The 21,480-nt window shown below is 42.2% G+C and overlaps 1 protein-coding gene across 4 annotated transcripts in view; it reads right to left on the reverse strand.

Moving 5' to 3' along the window:
- Window positions 1–1,563: 1,563 nt before the first annotated feature.
- Window positions 1,564–21,480, reverse strand: part of LOC137371218 (copper-transporting ATPase 2-like) — a 189,371-nt gene continuing 169,454 nt past the window's right edge. For 2 of the 4 annotated variants that reach the window (XM_068033410.1, XM_068033407.1), the window contains exons 18-21: window positions 18,692–18,895; window positions 18,392–18,509; window positions 14,342–14,444; window positions 3,033–6,818 (exon numbers count right to left, since the gene is read on the reverse strand). In XM_068033410.1, coding sequence (XP_067889511.1) covers window positions 6,545–6,818; window positions 14,342–14,444; window positions 18,392–18,509; window positions 18,692–18,895 — 699 coding nt within the window. In that variant the 3' untranslated portion in view covers window positions 3,033–6,544. Of the gene's footprint in view, window positions 1,916–3,032; window positions 6,819–14,341; window positions 14,445–18,391; window positions 18,510–18,691; window positions 18,896–21,480 lie in introns of those variants that run through there. The other 2 variants (XM_068033409.1, XM_068033408.1) reach the window with 2 other exon arrangements.

The raw sequence follows: 21,480 nt of genomic DNA on the forward strand, positions 1-21,480 counted from the left end.
GTGGCTTTTCAAGAAAAAAAACTAAGATTGCAATTGTGAAAAAATGATGCGCATTTCATACATAGATGAAATCTGAATAATAAAATTTCAACTGACAGTAACTCCTGTGTTCAGCTTAGTTCTCGACTGTAGTATGAAGCTTACATTTGTCATAAGCCTCTCTTTTGTGTTTTGTATAGACCCCTTTCCTATCCTGAGTGGCGTGAAACAGGGCTGTGTTCACGCACCCACACTTTTTGGGATTTTCTTCTCCCTGCTGCTTTCACAAGCGTTCAAGTCCTCTGAAGAAGGAATTTTCCTCCACACAAGATCAGGGGGCAGGTTGTTCGACCTTGCCCATCTAAGAGCGATGTCCAAAGTACGGAAAGTCCTCATCAGGGAACTCCTCTTTGCTCACGATGCTGCTTTAACATCTCACACTGAAGAGTGCCTGCAGAGTCTCATCGACAGGTTTGCGGCTGCCTGCAATGAATTTGGCCTAACCATCAGCCTCAAGAAAACGAACATCATGGGACAGGACGTCAGAAATGCTCCATCAATATTGGCGACCACGCTCTGGAAGTGGTTCAAGAGTTCACCTACCTAGGCTCAACTATCACCAGTAACCTGTCTCTAGATGCAGAAATCAACAAGCACATGGGAAAGGCTTCCACTGCTATGTCCAGACTGGCCAAGAGTGTGTGGGAAAATGGCGCACTGACACGCAACACAAAAGTCCGAGTGTATCAAGCCTGTGTCCTCAGTACCTTGCTCTATGGCAGCGAGGCCTGGACAACGTATGTCAGCCAAGAGCGAAGTCTCAATTCATTCCATCTTCGCTGCCTCCGGAGAATACTTGGCATCAGGTGGCAGGACCGTATCTCCAACACAGAAGTCCTCGAGGCGGCCAACATCCCCAGCTTATACACACTACTGAGTCAGCGGCGCTTGAGATGGCTTGGCCATGTGAGCCGCATGGAAGATGGCAGGATCCCCAAAGACACATTGTACAGCGAGCTCGCCACTGGTATCAGACCCACCGGCCGTCCATGTCTCCGCTTTAAAGACGTCTGCAAACGCGACATGAAGTCCTGTGACATTGATCACAAGTCGTGGGAGTCAGTTGCCAGCGTTCGCCAGAGCTGGCGGGCAGCCATAAAGGCGGGGCTAAAGTGTGGCGAGTCGAAGAGACTTAGCAGTTGGCAGGAAAGACAGACGCAAGGGGAGAGCCAACTGTGTAACAGCCCCGACAAACAAATTTTTCTGCAGCACCTGTGGAAGAGCCCGTCACTCTAGAATTGGCCTTTATAGCCACTCCAGGCGCTGCTCCACACACCACAGACCACCTCCAGGCGCTTACCCATTGTCTCTCGAGATAAGGAGGCCAAAGAAGAAGATAGCACCTTTCATGACACCAGGATGTCCTGAAGCACTTTACAAACAATTAAGCACCGCAGTAGACTGTAAGCTTTAAAACAAGAGGTATGAACTCCCTAGACCAAACAAAGAATTACACAAGATTTCACATTTTAAGACTTTTACTATAACTAAACTAAAAATCAATGTTAACTAAACAGTACTTAGCAGGCAGGTAATACACTAAATTACACAGAAAGGTATTTCCCATTAATTTATTAACACACTCGAAAATCCCATACATTTGTACATTACTGTTCTCATCGAAAAGGTATCCTTCCAGTTAAAAGTCCCAAACTCCTCTCCGTTGCAATGGATTGAATCTCCCAGTCCTTCTCAAAGCCAATGTCCTCTTCGCTCACTTCTCCCGACCACATTCGACTGGTCTTCTGCTCCTAAGACAATTTCTGGTGACCCCATTGGTCTTTTCTCCTCCGTATCAGTGATTTGAGAGCAGCTGTTTTTCTCTCATCTCTCTGTCGGCTGCACAGCTCTGCTTGCTGGTCTTCCTTTAGCCTGCCTACAGACCAAGGAAAGCTTGTTGAATTTATTCAGCTCAAAAAGTAAATAGTCATTTGCCTTTTTCAATTCTCAGAATTCATACATCTGACCATAGTAAAACCACCTAGGCCTTTCTTTGTTTCCAGGTGTTAACAATTGCAACTTGAATTTGCATTTTTAGAGCCCCTGGCTTTTTGTTTACAATCTGAGAGTCTGGGAGAGATTTGTCCTTTAGGTGTTACACCCTTGCACTCTGCTTTCAAAAGGGTCTTTGATCTGGGTTCCTCGTTTCTAGTTCCTTGTTTTTGCATTAAAGATCCAGTGGTATCCAAGCCCCCTGGCTTGTCTCTGGGCAGAATTGTGAGAGGTCACATGTCTCCTCCGAACCATTTTACATTGCAATTAAGATCACAGTTTTAAAAACATAATCATACTACAAAGTCCAGCATTCATAACACACTTCTAAATTGTAATCATTGCCGTAGTGTTTCAATGCAACTATTTATTTAAAAATTGATCAATGATAACAAAAAGCGTTCATTTCAAAATTTCCCACTCCAACTTTCTTTCTAGCGGTCCCAATGTCTTTCCAAAGGTACCATTTGACCTATGCTCACTGTGTGTGTTGTTCCCCACTGGGCTTGCAGGCTCATGGAATTACCACTGTAGCAATTTTTGTTGAGTATAAAATCCAGTGTACATGTCAAATCTTCAGTGAGAATTTTAGGCCCTCAAGTCTGAGGGTGCAAGGGATCTTCTGGCATTCAGTCACCCAATAGTAATGTCATGAGTTCAGCTTTTATACTGAAACAACTACGTGGTCAGTACATTAAAAAAAATACTGACATTAGAATTTTTTTACCCCTTAATGTTGACAATTCTGGGAAACAGTGGGGAATAAGTACAAAACACAGAACTTCAATGAACACGTACTACTAAAATGCCTTGGTGGCTAAAAAAATAACTCACCTTGTCGCGCTTAAAATTACTGCTTCAAGTTACTGATGCAAGGATTCTGATACCTACAAAAAATGTCTTCGACACACTGCTGTGAATGGGGATTAGCTATCTTCCATATTAAAATAAAGCCATCCAGAAAAAAACAAAAGACATTAATCCTTTATTTGATTTCACTACATTTGATTTTACTATATTTACATTTCATAGCAACATTTGGTACAGAAAATTAGATTAAAAGAAACGTTTAACATTGTTTGATCAGAGTAAACTTCCTTCCACATGTAACACAAAAGCTGTCAATATTTTGAGCTTAAGAAAGGAGCTTGTCTTTGCAACAGTGATAAAGACAGCAAATTCTTTTTAGATACCACTTCCATGCCTTTGTTACGTCTGGACTTGACTATTCTAACACACTCCTGGTTAGCCTCCCACGTCTACCCTCCATAAACTTGAAGTCATCCAAATCTCTGCTCCACCACACATCATTTACTCATCACCGTTGTGCTCACTGACCTACATTGGCTCTAGATTAAGCACCGTTTCAACTGAAAAATTCTCACCCTTGTTTTCAAATTCCTCCAGTACTTCACCCCTCCCTAACTCTGCAACCTCCTCCAGGCCCACAACCCTCTGAAATATCTGTGATTTTTAAAAATTCTGGCCTCTTGAGCACCCCTGATTTCACTCACTCAAACCTTGGTAGCTGTGTCTTCAGCTGCCTGCCTCCTAAGCTCTGGGATTCCCTCCCCAAACCCCTCTGCCTCTCTATCTCACTTTCCTCCTTAAAAGCTACTTCTTTGACCAAGCTTTCGGTCACATGCCCTAATATCTCCTTATGTAGCTTTGTGTCATATTTTGTTTTATAATGCTCCTGTGAAGTACTTTGGGATATTTTATTACGTTAAAGGCGCTAAACAAATACAAGTTGTTGTTGTTTCTATTTACTATAAAACTTATTGTATAAGTCACACTTTGAGTTACATATTATGCCTTCTATATAATGTGGTATTGACTCGGTTACCGCTGTGGCTCTTTTATCAGCTAAAATTTTAACTGTGAAAAAATGTTGAACATTTCATACACAGTTGAAATTTTATCATTCAGATTTTACATGACAGTAAATTTTCTTTGCCATGCAAATTCTTCAATGATGTCATAATGTAACATTTCAGAAGCTTTATTCCTGAACCCCCAGCCTAAGATTCTTGTATCTAATTCATTAAGTCAGCTTAAACATTAACACAGAGTAACAAAAATAAGTTTCAAATTAATCCTCTCCCAGAGAAAGGGTGGATCACTCTAACTCAAACTTCCATGCAATGTCAATATATCAAATCAATCCTAAAGAAAATGCTTTGTTTTAAAAATCTGCATCATAAACTAGACAATAATCTTCTCTGGAGATGAACTGCTGACATTGTTCTTGATGCATCTTTAAGAACTCAATAGCCATTGCTTCTTAAAAAGGAACTTTCTTGATTACAAAAATGGAACAAAATGTCAAACTGCACAACAAAAATACAGTAGGTATAAAATTGGATTATCAAAATTTATGTTCCATCACTAAATACCTTTACTTATCTTACACCTGGAAAATCAATATCTGCTACTATATATTTTAAGGCATATGCTATATTACTTCAGGCTTATTCATTCAGTGACCGTTGCATCTGTAACTCATTTATGTATTGTGTAGATTGCAGTTACCTTGGATGCAAAGGTGACTTTAATACTCGCCTATAATACTGAAGAGAAAACATAACATGAATGTAAGACAACAGAACAAGTCACTATTATCATAATATGCACTTGAATACACACATCGGGCTGGATTTTGTTGAGGTCCCGATGTTGGGATCTATGGCGGGGGGACCGGAAGATTGTACCAGCAGTGGCCTGCCACGGAATCCAACACCAGGAGTGCTGGGACCGATCTTTCTTGTGGTGGTGAGACTCTGTGGCGGCCCCTTGCTGCTGGGACCCAGCTTTATATATTTAAATGAAGCCCCCGAATAAATTTAAATAAAACTTGCATCGATCTTAACTGCTGCCCAGGGTCTTCCAAGCAGCGGCTGGCACTCACACACCTTCACTTTCCTGTCCAGGGAAAGCTGGCACCACTGAGGGGGGATACTCATGATTTTCAGTGTAGTGGTTAGGGTCAGAAGTGTAGGGGATGGGGGGTGTGACCTCTGCACATTGATCAGTTTGGGGGGGACGGGGGGAGGTCAAGTCTTGCAGGTAAGTGTTTTTGGTGGTGGTTGGGGGGGGGGGGGAGGGGGGAAGATAAAGAGGACAACTATTACATGTAATTGTAAAGGGGTGCGATAGTCATGCACTGTTGGCGGGAGGGGGCTTAGGGCTTTAAAAAGTTAAATGTACCAGCAGGGCTGGCTGCCCTTTAAAAATGGCACCAGCGCCCTCCAAGTGATTTTGGGTGGGGCTGACTGGCATATTATCTTGGGCTGCCTCATGGTAGATCACAGTGGCATGGCAGTGCATGGTCCACACGTGCAAGTTCCCATTTCTTTGCCCGCTGCTGCTCCCGGCGGTGGTAGAAGAAAATTCAGCCCATCATGTGGTAAGACTTCTAACCCAGCTGACTTTCTGCTCAGAATGATTTTGGAATGCTTTCTGTCTTGAAGTTCAGACTTGAATAGTTTTGAGGAATTTTGTATATGTGGCAGGACAAATGATGTGCTTTAAGTGCACTGTTAACACTTCTAACAGCCAGTGCTCATCAGCATTCCATCGGCCAGGTTCAGACTATGATGCAACATGGACAGACGGCTGATGTTAAAAATTCATAATGGAATGAAAAATATCTCTAATGTCACATTCAGAAGTACACTACTCCTTTATTCTAAATTATCTTTCAATGATTTGTTTTGTGGTACTTTTTAAGTCAGAAATTCTGACAATAGGAGGGGAAATGCTATATTCCTTTCTGATCTTCAGCCTTACAACTAACCAGTAGGAAGCACATGCCCACTGGTAAAAACCAGACTGAGTGTCAGTTTTTTTTTCATCTTTATTGATGAACTTGGCTCAGATCTCAACATGACACGGCAGTTTTGAGTGTTAACTATCATGGAAGAATTGCCTGGTTTGGCTGATGTTTTACAAACAGGGCAATCTTTTTCTATCTGGCAACTTCAAAAGGATGGCATGATGGAAAGATATAAACATTGGTAAGAGTTTGTTGATTTAAAAATTGAAACAGAAATTAAGCTTTCAAAATTGCAATGCTTCCATCAGGTAACATTTGCAGGAATTCACGTGTTCCATAATTTGTCACATTACTGCACAACAGTTTTGGAGAAATGTACAGAATCACTGTTTGCTCATTCTTAAAGTCTGAGTAAAATATCAAAATTGTTAGTTTTTATTGCGGTTTTGTGAGAATGCTCAGCGCTCGCTTGAAAAGAATAAAGCTGCGCGCATTGCTCATGTACAAAATTGGTATTTTCAAAGCTCTTCACAAACCTAAACCTCAGAAACTGCTGTTTGAGAATGGTTGTGTACCTTTGGTTCAAAACAAGTGACTATTAATGAAGCAGTTTATTTTTCACCAATACACTGAGTACATCAAATGAAAGTCCCATTTGTCGCTGTGGTCATTTAATAAGCTTCACATTGGATGGTCACATTTAAAAAAAATATATTCTGTCAATTCATAATTAGTACCTTAAATAGTACACTCTTCATTTTGCTGTCCAATCAGCAGAGACCATTTGTCATGGTCCTCATGTAGAGATATGCTCTGATTTGATTGTTTGTCAGAAGTCAGTGAGTTAAGAGATAATTGACTGGTACGTCTTATTCGATCCCAGGCACTGTACCTTGGAGAATCTCGTCGCCTGTCATCTATTCCAATACGGATACTAATTTGCGATGGTGTAAACTGTTTCATGCAGCCCTGAGCTTGTGATTCAAGCTTTTCTATATCGGGCTTCTTGTAGCTAAAATGGAAAACAGCAAGAAGACAGAACTTATGTAAATTATAATCAGAATTCTGGACAAACATACCATTTTAATCACTAATTTCAAATAGTCTAATTTCCATGGGGAAGATCAGTCAAACACTTGGGTTGTTCTTTCATTCGAAGGGAATACAAGTCATAGATCATAAGCTGATTCAAATTGATAGGCACAGCACAAAAGATTGTATTCTATTACACCGATACCTGCCATCCTTCCTAGTTCAATAGTAGTGGAATGAGTGCAAGTAAAGGGGTAGGCCAGGATAACAGTAAAGAAAGGGGAAAATGTTACTTTATTCAATGGAGCATGAGTCTAGTTAGTGTGATATCAAAATCCGATATAGCATTATGCCTTTTTAGCCATAGCAATTAATACATCCAGATTTTACAACTAGTGACTAAAAGATGCAATTTCCATCTCTGTAACATTGCCCACCTCTGCTCTATTCCATCAAACATCACGCGTTAAGTAGGTAACACGGAGTCCACTTCAAAGGAGTACGTGTTCATAGAGTAAGTGTTCATAGAGTACTTAACTCGCCAATTTGGTGAGTGAGGGAATTCGGCATAGTGGAGGGAAGAGATGCTGTTCTGGTTTTTTTAGAACAACAAGGAGCAGTCCAAGAGAGGCAGTGAAAGCTGAGATCTAGAGGCATTATTTGGGTGAACAGGTAGGTGATTGCAGAGTGAGTTTTACAGTTTTTGTTCCTCTAAACTAGGGCAGTAGTTTAAACTAGAACCGGGGAGATAGAAGTACTGCATTAAATTTATAGGTTAACTAGTTAAACTACTTAATATAGCTACAAATAATCGCTGAGTGACATTTCAAAACTTGAAACCCTAATTAGTTAAATGCTTCTTCTTCTTTGGCCTCCTTGTCTCAAGAGACAATGGGTAAGCACCTAGATGTGGTCAGTGGTTTGTGGAGCAGCGCCTGGAGTGGCTATAAAGACCAATTCTAGAGTGACAGACTCTTCCACAGGCGCTGCAGATAAAATTGGTTGTCGGGGCTGTTACACAGTTGGCTCTCTCCTTGCATTTCTGTCTTTTTTCCTGCCAACTGCTAAGTCTCTTCGACTTGCCACTCTTTGGCTCCACCTTTATGGCTGCCCGCCAGCTCTGGTGATCACTGGCAACTGACTCCCATGACTTGTGGTCAGTGTCACAGGACTTCATGTCACATTTGCAGATATCTTTAAAGCAGAGACATGGACGGCCGGTGGGTCTGATACCAGTGACGAGCTTGTTATACAATGCGTCCTTGAGGATCCTGCCAACTTGCATGCGCTCACATGGCCATCTCAAGCGCCGCTGGCTCAGTAGGGTGTATATGCTGGGGATGTTAGCCGCCTCGAGGACTTCTGTGTTGGAGATACGGTCCTGCCACCTGATGCCAAGGATTCTCCGAAGGCAGCAAAGATGGAATGAGTTGAGACGTCGCTCTTGGCTGACATACGTTGTCCAGGCCTCGCTGCCGTAGAGCAAGGTACTGAGGACACAGGCTTGATACACTCGGACTTCTGTGTTCCGTGTCAGTGCGCCATTTTCCCACACCCTCGTGACCGGTCTGGACATAGCAGCAGACGCCTTTCTCATGCGCTTAATGATTTCTGCATCTAGAGACAGGTTACTGGTGATAGTTGAGCCTAGGCAGGTGAACTCTTGAACCACTTCCAGAGTGTGGTAGCCGATATTGATGAATGGAGCATTTCTGAAGTTCCCATGATGTTCGTTTTCTTGAGGCTGTTGGTTAGGCCAAATTCATTGCAGGCAGCCGCAAACCTGTCGATAAGTCTCTGCAGACACTCTTCTGTGCGGGATGTTAATACAGCATCGTCAGCAAACAGGAGTTCCCTGATGAGGACTTTTCATACTTTGGTCTTCGCTCTAAGACAGGCAAGGTTGAACAACCTGCCATCTGATCTTGTGTGGAGGAATATTCCTTCTTCTGAAGGCTTGAACGCATGTGAGAGCAGCAGTGAGAAGAAGATCCCAAACAGTGTAGGTGCGAGAACACATCCCTGTTCACTCAGGATAGGAAAGGGGTCTGATGAGGCACCCCTATGCTGAATTGTGCCTTTCATATTGTCATGGAATGAGGTGATGATACTTAGTAGTTTTGGTGGACATCCGAACTTTGCTAGTAGTCTGAAGAGACCACGTCTGTTGATGAGGTCAAAGACCTCGTTATTTAATTAGTTAAATAAGATACAATAAAGATGGCAGGGCAGGTGATGTGTTGCAGCTGCAGTATGTGGGAGCTGGTGGTCACCAGATTGATCCACAGCAACCGCATCTGCAGTAAGCGTCTGCAGTGCGAAGAACATTGGCTCAGAGTTGATGAGCTGGAGTCCGAGCTTTGGACACTGCGATGCATCAGGGAGGAAGAAAGTTACCTGGACATGTCGAGGAGGCAGTCACACCCCTTAGGTTAAGTACTTCAGATTTGGACAGTGCTCAAGGACAGAAGGGTGTGACTACAAGTGAGGCAGGTATGGGGATCCAGAAGGTAGCAATGGAAGAGCCTCAGCCCTTGTACTTGTCCAAGAGGTACATTGTTCTTGCAGCTCCTGTGCGGCTCAGAGTAGGGACTGTGGGGAAGGTGAGCAAACTGACCATAGCACCGAGGTTTCAAGTCAGGAATAAAAAGCAATGTAATAGCAGTATAGGACAGTATAGCTTGGGGGAAGAGATACTGTTCTCTGCAGACAAATGCATGAATCCCAAAGGCTGTATTGACTGCTCGGTGCCAAGGTTAAGATTATCTCCTCAGGGCTGGAGAGGAATCTTGAGTGAGAGGGGAAGGATCCAGTTGTCATGGTCCACATGGGTACCAAGGACATAGGTAGGACTAAGAAAGAGGTTCTTAGCGAGTATAAACAGTTGGGGCTAAATTAAAAAGCAGAACCACAAAGGTAATAAACTCTGGATTAGTACCTGACTCACGAGCAAATTGGCAAAGATCAGAGAACTGAATGTGTGGCTCAAAGTTCCCCTCCAAACCACACACCATCCTGATTTGGAAATATATCACTGTTCCTTCACTGTCGCTGGGTCAAAATTCTGGAACTCCCTCTCTAACAGCACTGTTGGTGTACCAACATCACATGGACTGCAGTGGTTCAAGAAGGCGACTCACCATGACCTTCTCAAGGGGAATTAGGGATAGGCAATAAGTGCTGGCCTAGCCAGTGATGCCCAGATCCCATAAAAGAATACTTTTAAAAAAGCGAGTAATTAGGAAGGCAAATGAAATGTTGGCCTTTATTGTAAGGGAGATGGAGTATAAAAGTAGAGAAGTCTTGCAATACTGCTGTGTTGGTGAGACCACACCTGGAGTACTGTGTACATTTTTAGTCAACTTATTTAACGAGAGATATACTTGCATTGGACACTGTTCAGAGAAGATTCACTGGGCTAATTCCTGGGTTGAAGGGGTTGTCTTATGAGGAAAGGTTGAAAAGGTTGGGCCTATACCCATTGGCGTTTAGAAGAATGAGAAGTGATCTTTTTGAAACATCAAAGATTCTGAGGGAGCTCGACAGGGTAGATGTGGAGAGGATGTTCCGCCTCATGGGAGAATCTAGAACTAGGGGGCACAGTTTGAGAATAAAGGGTCTCCCATTTAAGATGGAAGTGAGGAGGAATTTCCTCTCTCAAAGGGTCATAAATCTTTGGAATTCTCTACCTCAGACAGCAGTGGAGGCTGAGTCATTGAATATATTCAAGGCTGAGTTAGACAGATTTTTGATCTACAAGGGATTCAAGGGTTATGGGGGGCAGACAGGAAAGTGGAGTTGTGGCCACAATCAGATCAGCCATGATCTTATTCAATGACGCAGCAGGCTCGAGGGGTCAAATGGTCTACAAGGGGACACGAGTTCAAAGTGAAAGGGGAAAAGTTTAGGGGGGATATGCGTGGAAAGCTCTTTATGCAGAGGGTGGTGGGTGCATGGAACGTATTGCCAGCGGAGGTGGTAGACGCGGGCATGATAGTGTCTTTTAAGATGTATCTAGACAGATACATGAATGGGCAGGAAGTAAAGAGATACAGACCCATAGAAAATAGGCGACAGGTTTAGATAAAGGATTTGGATCGGCGTAGGCTTGGAGGGCCGAAGGGCCTGTTCCTGTGCTGTAATTTTCTTTGTTCTTTCTTTGCTCCTATCTCTTATTTTCTTAAGCTCAGTCTTTTCACAGAGCAGGGAATGGTCTACTTAAACTATTCATCCAACCCCACTTCTCTGCTGTTCAAAAGCAGGCTATGCTCACCACAAACAACATTTTCCACAATACAGTGGCAAAACAACCATCATAATCCTGCAAGGCATTTCATCATTTTAGTCTGTCTCCCTATAACAACAATAACACCTGTAACATAGAAGTGAAATCTGACATAAATGGACAATGAGCCAAAAGAGGAGATATCAGGAGGCATGACCAAAAGTTTGGTTAAGGAGGTGGGTTCAAGGAGGATCTTATGCGACAAGAGCGAGGTGGAAAGATTTAGGAATAAGTTCCAAAATTTGTGGCCTAGATAGTGGAAGACAAAGCTTCCAGTGGTGGGGCAAAGGGAGTGGGGATTCACATGGCCAGCGTTGGAACAATGTACACTTTTTGGAGGGTTATAGGGTTGTAGAAGGTTACAGAAATAGGGAAGATTGAGGTCATGGAGTAAAACACAAGAATGAGAATTTTAAATTTGAGGCATTGGGGGAACAGGTGGTCACTGAACACAAGGTTAGTGGGTGAGTGGGACTTTACCAGGCAGCAAAGTTTTGGATGAATTGGAGTTTATGGAGGGTGGAGGATGGGAAGCCAAGCAGACAAACATTGGAATAGTCACATCTGGTGGTCAAAAAGGCATAGGTAAGTGTTTCTGCAGCAGATGGACTGAGGTGAAAAGGGTCCAAGACGATGCTGAAGCTCCGAACAGTCCATTCATTGTGAGACATTGGCCAAGGAGAGGAACGGTTTAGGCGCCAAGGATATAGAGTTTGTAACAGGGGCCAAAGGTGATAGTTTTGGTCTTCCCAGTGTTTAACTGAAAGAAATTGTGGCTCATCCGAGGCTGGATGTTGAACAAGCAGTCTAACAACAAAGTGGTAATGGAAGGGTTGGAGATGTGGTGAAGACGAAGAGCTGGGTATCCTCAACATACATGTGGAACCTTTGGTTGATATTGCCAAGGAACAGCATGTAAATGAAGAGGAGCTCCAGAAGTAACAGTGCAGGGGTAGGAAGGGAAGCCATGGCTAGAGACGCCCTGTCTATGACTGGATAGGTAATAGTGCAACCAGACGACTGAGCTGGACAATGGAGGAGGATCGCGTGGTCAATCATGACAAAGGTTGAGGAGGACAGCAACAACAATTTGCATTTATATAGTGCCTTTAACGAGTAAAACATAACAAGGTATTTCACAGGAGCGTAATCAAACAAAATCTGACACCGAGTCACATTAAGAAGTACTTGGGCACATAACCAAAAACATATGTTTCAAGGAGCATCTTAAAGCAGGAAAGAGAGGGGTTTAGGGAGGGAGTTCCAAAGTTTAGGATCTTGGCAGCTGTGTGCACGGCCACCAATGGTGAAGCAATTAAAATCGGGGATGCGCATGAGGCCAGAATTGGAGGAATGCAAAAATCTCAGAGGGTTGAGGAGACCACAGAGATAGGGAGAGGCGAGGCCATGGACGGATTTGAAAAGGATAACAATTTTAAAAATCAAGGTGTTGCTTAGTCAGCAAGCATACGGGTGATAGGTTAATGGTACTTGGTGTGAACTAGGACATGGGCAGCAGAGTTTTGGATGACCTCAGGTTTACAAAAGGTAGAATATGGGAGGCTAGGAGTGTGTTGAAATAATGTAGAGGTAACAAAGACATGGATGAGAGTTTCAGCAGATGAGTTGAGGCAGGGGCTGTCAGGCAATGTTACGGAGGTGGAAATAGGCGGACTTCTTGATGCTGCAAATACGTGGTTGGAAGCTCGCTGCAAATACGTGGTTGGAAGCTCAACTCGGATCAAACATGACTCCGAGGTTTCGAACAGTCTGGCTCAGCCTCAGAAAGTTGCCAGAGAGAGATGGAGTAGGTAGCTAGGGAATGGAGTTTGTGGCAGGGACCAAAGACTCTCGGGGAGAGAGTATGATTGGCAATTAGGATTGATCCTTATCAGGAGATAGCGGTGAATGTCTTACTGGGGCTTTTGGAGGATGTCAAGAGAGGCTCAGAGGGAAGCTGTAGGATTATTTAACAGGCAGGAGAGTAGAAAAGTCGATGAGTGCTGAAGAACTGACGAGGAGAGACAGTGCACCACAGTCACAGAGGATGTGTGAATTGGAAGTATTGTGAACTGTGAGGAGGATGGTGATAGATTTCGATAGGACATAGACAGGCTGGTGGAATGGGCAGACATTTGCAGATGAAACTTAATGCAGAGAAGTGTGAACTGGTACATTTTGGTGTGGAGGACGAGGAAAGGCTATATAAAATAAAGAGCACAATTCTAAAGGGGGTGCAGGAACAGAGACACCCGGGGGTAGACATGCACAAATCGCTGAACGTGGCAGGACAGGTTGAAAAAGTGGTTAAAAAGGCATATAGGATCCTGGGCTTTATAAACAGGTGCATAATATGCAAAAGCAAGGAAGTTATAATGAACCTTTACAGAACTCTGGTTTGGCCTCAACTGGAATATTATGTATAATCCTGGGCACCGCAATTTAGGAAGGATGTAAAGGCTTTAGAGAAGGTGCAGAAAAGATTCACAACAATGGTTCCTGGTATAAAGGACTTCAGTTACGTGGACAGACTGGAGAAGCTGGGTTGTTCTCCTTAAAAAGGTTGAGGGGAAATTTGAAAGAAGTGTTCAAAATCATGGGGGTTCTAGACAGAGTAGATAAAGAGAAACTGTTCCCATTGGCGAAAGGGTCGAGAACCAGAGGACTCCGAATTAAAGTGATTGGCAAAGAACCAACTGTGACATGAGGCAAAACATTTTTTTTTTTTTACACAGGTAATAATTAGGATCTGGAATGCACTACTTGAGAGTGTGCTGGAGGCAGATACAATTGGCACTTTCAAAAAGGAATTGGATAAGCACCTGAAGAGAAAAACTTTGCAGGGCTATGGGGAAAGGACCAAAAATGGGACTAGCTGAGTTGCTCTTGGAGAGCTGGCATGACACGATGGGCCAAATTGTCTCTTTCTGTGCTGGAACCATGCTACGATTCTATGTCATTTGTAGCTTTGATTAGGGGCATTTCAGTGCTGCAGCCTCCAATCCTATTTGTAACTAATTCTTATCAAAGCAGTTAATTGTAACAACTTCACCTGGTCTACTGTGTGTCAACTATTTTTTGCTTGGAAAACTAAAATAAATACACATCGGTATTTTAAATTGCTCAATTTAAATGGCCAACTTGTTTCTGAAATATCAACATTAGACCCTACTACTCAAAGATTCAACATGGGGAAAATGTTATGTTCAGTTACTTACAGTTTCAGCAATAGTGATGAAACTACAACTGAAACAGAGGATGCAGCCATTGCTGCAGAACCCATCCATGGCTGTAAAACTAGTCCAATTGGCAAAAACACCCCTAGAAAATTAGAAGCACATAGCATATTTAGAACATAAGAACAGTCAAAGACCATTAAAGAAGATACTCTAATTTAGGATGAACACATCACCTGAATCTGATAGATTACATCCAGAAGTGATAAAAGGTCACAGACCTGAAACGTTAACTCTGTTTCTCTCTCCACAGATGCTGTCAGACCTGCTGTGTATTTCCAGCAATTTCTGTTTTTATTTCAGATTTCCAGCATATGCAGTATTTCGCTTTTATTTTAATGTTTCAGGTCGATGGCCTTTCATCAGAACTGAGTATTTCCAGCATCTTCTGTTTTTAAATTACAGGCCAGTTAGTCTTGATTCAGTTGTTGGTAAGTTTCTAGAATCAATAATAAATGAAGAAACTACAAAGCACTAAAAGAAACAAAACTTCAACAGGGCCAGTCAGCATGGACTTCTAAAACACAGGTCACATTTTTACCATTTTACAGAATTCTTTGAACAAGTAGCAGAGAGGATAGATAAAGGAAATGATATGGGTGTAATTTAAATGGATTTTCAAAAAGCATTTGGTAATGTGTCATAAAGGTAATGATACATGGAATTAAGTGGAACATGGCCACATGGATAAGCAGTTAACGATAGAAAGAAAAGGGTAGGATAGGGTAGGGCAAGGACATTTTTCAGACCGAAAATATGAGTGTCATTCCACAAGTAGCTGTGTTGGGGCAGTCCTTGTTTATTAAAACATATGAATGATTTAGGCTTAGGAACTGACAGGTTGGGAAGGTAAATGGAGTTTAATATAGAAAACAGTTAAGTAATACATTTTGGATGGAAGAATAATGTAGAAAAATATCAAATATTACATTTTGGAATAAAATAAAATATACCTTAAATTATACAAATTTAAATGGAATAGAGGAGTAGGGAAACATTTGTATGCTGAAACACAGGCCATTAAAGGTGACAGTGAAGTAGGTAAGACCATAAAAAGGGAAACAGAATCCTTGGATTTGTACCTCAAATCATACATTACAAAACAAGGAATACAGAATGCACATGACTGAAAAAAAAAATTCCAGTCCAAAAGAGTTACATTAAAAGGCATGGAGAACAAGGAGAGTAGGTTTAGACTGGGTGCTCATCTAGAGAAAAACACTGGCACAGACTTAATGGGTCTAATAACCTACATCTGTGCAGCATCATTTTATAATTCTCAGGATAAGAAAAGGTCATTTGAAATTTAAAAAGAAATATCAATATTTTGGATCAAGCCTTAAAAGCTGCTAGCAACTTCTGTATCTGGAATTAAAAACTGTTTGATGTCTTCATATTTTCAGCCAAGGGTGTACATTCATCTATATAAAAAGCATTCGTTCAAATGAACAAAACTGTGATTCAAAACTCAAAAAGGGTAACAATTCTACAGTTTCAAAAACCGTATCGTAAAGGAAGCCGTCACAGTGAAGATCATTACTTCATTGTTTTCACAAGAAAATAAAAAGTACAATTTTGTTACAAATTTACTCGAACAGAATCTCGGTAGCATGATATCAATATATTACTTACATATTTCCTCATGTTACAATCTGTGCAGGGTTTTCAAGTAGGAGGTATAACTTCAACAATTCACATTGCAAATGCAACAGGATGTCTATCTTGTTTATTACACAATTCACATAGTAAATAATGTCATGCAGTGTTTTAATGTGGTGGTAAAGATATTTTACAACAGTTAATGGGGTATGACACTATCTTATTCATTGGATTAGTACAATATCTGAATAAAATGACTAATATTTTTAATCATTTTTCCATAATTTTATAATCTCTGTTGAAATTACCTTTAGAAGAACAAAGAACAAAGAAAATTACAGCACAGGAACAGGCCCTTCGGCCCTCCAAGCCTGCGCCGATCCAGATCCTCTATCTAAACATGTCGCCTATTTTCTATGGGTCTGTATCTCTTTACTTCCTGCCCATTCATGTATCTGTCTAGAAACATCTTAAAAGTCGCTATCGTGCCCGCGTCTACCACCTCCGCTGGCAACGCGTTCCAGGCACCCACCACCCTCTGCGTAAAGAACTTTCCACGCATATCCCCCCTAAACCTTTCCCCTTTCACTTTGAACTCGTGTCCCCTAGTAATTGAATCCCCCACTCTGGGAAAAAGCTTCTTGCTATCCACCCTGTCTATACCTCTCATGATTTTGTACACCTCAATCAGGTCCCCCCTCAACCTCCGTCTTTCTAATGAAAATAATCCTAATCTACTCAACCTCTCTTCATAGCTAGCGCCCTCCATACCAGGCAACATCCTGGTGAACCTCCTCTCCACCTTCTCCAAAGCATCCACATCCTTTTGGTAATGTGGCGACCAGAACTGCACGCAGTATTCCAAATGTGGCCGAACCAAAGTCCTATACAACTGTAACATGACCTGCCAACTCTTGTACTCAATACCACGTCTGATGAAGGAAAGCATGCCGTATGCCTTCCTGACCACTCTATTGACCTGCGTTGCCACCTTCAGGGAACAATGGACCTGAACACCCAAATCTCTCTGTACATCAATTTTCCCCAGGACTTTTCCATTTACTGTATAGTTCACTCTTGAATTGGATCTTCCAAAATGCATCACCTCGCATTTGCCCTGATTGAACTCCATCTGCCATTTCTCTGCCCAACTCTCCAATCTATCTATATTCTGCTGTATTCTCGGACAGTCCCCTTCACTATCTGCTACTCCACCAATCTTAGTGTCGTCTGCAAACTTGCTAATCAGACCACCTATACTTTTCTCCAAATCATTTATGTATATCACAAACAACAGTGGTCCCAGCACGGATCCCTGTGGAACACCACTGGTCAAACGTCTCCATTTTGAGAAACTCCCTTCCACTGCTACTCTCTGTCTCCTGTTGCCCAGCCAGTTCTTTATCCATCTAGTTAGTACATCTTGGACCCCATGCGCCTTCACTTTCTCCATCAGCCTACCATGGGGAACCTTATCAAACGCCTTACTGAAGTCCATGTATATGACATCTACAGCCCTTCCCTCATCAATCAACTTTGTCACTTCCTCAAAGAATTCTATTAAGTTGGTAAGACATGACCTTCCCTGCACAAAACCATGTTGCCTATCACTGATAAGCCCATTTTCTTCCAAATGGGAATAGATCCTATACCTCAGTATCTTCTCCAGCAGCTTCCCTACCACTGACGTCAGGCTCACCGGTCTATAATTACCTGGATTATCCCTGCTACCCTTCTTAAACAAGGGAACAACATTAGCAATTCTCCAGTCCTCCGGGACCTCACCCGTGTTTAAGGATGCTGCAAAGATATCTGTTAAGGCCCCAGCTATTTCCTCTCTCGCTTCCCTCAGTAACCTGGGATAGATCCCATCCGGACCTGGGGACTTGTCCACCTTAATGCCTTTTAGAATATCCAACACTTCCTCCCTCCTTATGCCGACTTGACCTAGAGTAATCAAACATCTGTCCCTAACCTCAACATCCGTCATGTCCCTCTCCTCGGTGAATACCGATGCAATGTACTCGTTTAGAATCTCACCTCTCACACTGGAATTGCAAAGCATTAGTCAAGCAATTTCTAGGTGCTTTTAGATGCACAAGTGTCACTTGGTCTCCAAGTAGACCTCCTGCAGCCAGCTGCAAGGCAAACAACACTGCTGGGAGACAATAAGGCCTGCTTCCCAGAAGACACATGAAAAACATTTACCCAGACACAGATCTTTGTGACTACTGGAAGTTTTTCATTTGACTTGCAGCCAGCTGCACGAAACCCAAGCTTGGGAAGTTCAACAACACTGGCAGGGGTCTCACGCAATATCAAAATACCTTTATTGTGGAGGAGATAGGTAAAAATCGTGCAGCATCAGCATAAAATTAAATATTGCCATGCAACATGATCGTGTAAGTAAAACAGGGAAAAGCTTCCACTCACCAGCAGCAATAGGGATTCCTACCAGGTTATAAATTAAAGCAAAGATAAAGTTTATTCGAATTCGACGAACGGTCTTTTTTGACAAATCAATGCTCGCCACGACATCTAGCAGATCATTCTGAGGACAAAACAGAGAATGAATGACACCACAAAATATAAAATGAATAGAAGATATGTTTAAATAATAATTCTTTATTTCTAATGGCTACTTTCATCCTGGTCTATCTTTGGAAAATCTGAGAACAAAAGTAAGAGCTAACTAAATATTAAAGGACTGTTGCTTTATTAACATTGCCTCACTCTAATAAGCACGACATCTGCTGCTTCAATAGCCACATCTGTGCCGGTTCCAATGGCAATTCCCACATCAGCTTTTGCCAGGGCTGGAGAATCATTCACACCATCTCCAACCATTGCTACAGTTTTCCCCTGATCCTGAAGCTCCTGCACTTTGGCTACTTTATGCGAGGGAAGAACTTCTGCAAACACCTTCTTGATGCCAACCTTAAAAAAATGGAAACACATGCATCAAAGAATAGAGAATTTCTTGTATATTCTTGTACCAACTTTAAAATCTTCACCTATATTTAATTTGCAATGCCTGCATTTAAGAGTAGTAAATGAAACAAGTATCTTGCTAATTCACATATGTATTTTTCCAGTGGATCTGGAAACTTTTTAAAGTATTACTTTTGAAAGATGAGAAACTTAAAACGTGAGCACAGATACCCTCATCTCTGACGAGATGGCATTGCATAAGGTATTCTAATGACTATATATACCTAATGGTCAACTCTGCTGGAATGTAGCAAGGAGACTAATATACAGATGGGCTGCGAGAAACTGGGATACTCATGCCGTTATTTCAGTGGAAATCTACCAGAATGACTGGGATTGTGCCCTGAATCTACAAAGATAACAGATTTAAAATTTTTTTTAAATGTGCCCACTTGCAAAGGGAACCACTCTGGGCAGCTGCCAGATCTTTTGAGGGGATTGGACATCCCTGAACTCCTGGTTCAGTTGGTAGCACTCTCACCTCTAAGTCGTGAGTTCAAGTTCCACTGCAGAAACTTGAGCACAAAAATCTAGGCTGAAACTCCAGTGCATTATTGAGTTTTACAGTTTTCAGATAAACTGTTAAACCAAGGCTCTGTCTGCTCTCTTAGATGGATGTAAAATATCCCATGGCACTATTTCAGAGAACAGCAGGGGAGTTATCCCCAGTGTCCTGGCTAATATTTATCCCTCAAACATCAATAAATCAGATTATCTGGTAATTATCACATTGCTTTTGTGTGCTGTGCACAAACGGGATGTCGCATTTCTCACATTGCAACAGTGACTACATTTCAAAAGTACTTAATTGGCTGTAAAGTGCAAGCATCTCAAGGTCATGAAAATGCGATGTAAATGCAAGTCTTTCTTTTCTCCTTGGCAGGCCACCCTTCAGTTGGGCTTTCCAACCTCTAACATTGCAGGGACCTTATATACATCTCTAGGGGCCCCAGTGCCTACTAAACATCACAAAGGTGGACAACCCTCACTCCCATGCATATTGGCAGGGTTAGCATGTCTCAGCACTGACAGTGGGATGTGTCCTCTCGCAGATTTTCAGTGCCCTGAATTAAAGAAAAAGGATTGAGTCAATGAATCCTATTATTCTTGATTTCCCTGGGAACAGTAGGCTGTTTATTATTGAACCTTTATGTCAATGAACATTTATATTAAAGTAGTTCATTGGCTATAAAGAGCATTTGCATAACCTGAGGATATGAAAGAACTTGCATTTAAAGAAAACCTTTCTTTCTTTCCCATTCTGTCCCATACTATAAATACTGATTCTGCTCACCGGTGCCCCACTAACTAATCTCCTCAGGTTTACCATCTTGGGGCTTCAAAGCACCTGCAGCACTAACTCCACCCGTCTTTGATCACTGCCATTCCCCAGGTTCATAGGAACAGAACTCGGCCATTCAGCCCCTCACACCTGTTGCAGCATTCAATGAGATCAGTGGCTGTTCTTTGCAGCTGAGAAATGTGCTGATCACGTTTTAAAGCACTCTTAATACTTATAATCTCCGGATTATAACGTGAGCCACCAGCTAATTGGCACAGAGTCAATAAGATTAAAGAGGTAAATGCGTGGCTCAAAGATTGGTGTGGGAGAAATGGGTTCGAATTCATGGGGCATTGGCACCAGTACTGGGGAAGGAGGGAGCTGTTTCGATGGGACGGGCTCCACCTGAATCACGCTGAAACCAGAGTCCTGGTGAATCGCATAACTAGGGCAGTAGATAGGGCTTTAAACTAAATAGTAGGGGCGCAGGGTTCAACTGCATGGAAAATTAGGAAGTCAAAGGAGAAGGTAGGAGTGCAGGTTAGTGATGAGGCTGATTGTTACCAGAAAATAAAAGGAAGGGACAGAACGTGTGAACGTCATTTTACACCAAGGAATCGTACAAGAGTAGGGAAATTTGATAATAGGACAAACTTAAAGGCTTTGTATCTGAACGCACGAAGCATTCGGAATAAAATTAATGAGTTAACAGCGCTAATAGAGATGAATGGGTATGATTTAGTGGCAATTACTGATACATGGTTGCAGGGAAACCAGGTTTGGGAATTGAATATCCAAGGGTACTCAGTATTTTGGAAGGATAGGCAGGAAGGAAAAGGATGTGCTGCAGCTTTGTTAGTAAAGGAAGAGGTCAGTGCTGTAGTGAGAAATGATATAGGCACTGGAGGTCAAGACGTAGAATCAGTCTGAGTAGAAATAAGAACTAGCAAGGGCAAGAAGTCTCTGGTGGGAGTAATCCATAGTCCCCAAACCGTAGTTCTGCAGTGGGGCACAGTATAAACCAGGAAATACTGGGGGCTTGTAAGAAAAGCACGCCAATAATCATGGGTGATTTTAATATGCATATAGACTGGATTAATCAAATTGGCAAGGGTAGCCTCGAGGGAGAGTTCATTGAATGTATGAGAGATTGTTTTTTTGGAGCAATATGTTGTGGAACCAACCAGGAAGCAGGCTATTCTATATTTGGTATTATGTAATGAGGTGGGATTAATTAATGAACTCATAA

Source organism: Heterodontus francisci, chromosome 6 (genome assembly GCF_036365525.1).
Source record: "Heterodontus francisci isolate sHetFra1 chromosome 6, sHetFra1.hap1, whole genome shotgun sequence".
Lineage (NCBI taxonomy): Eukaryota > Metazoa > Chordata > Chondrichthyes > Heterodontiformes > Heterodontidae > Heterodontus > Heterodontus francisci.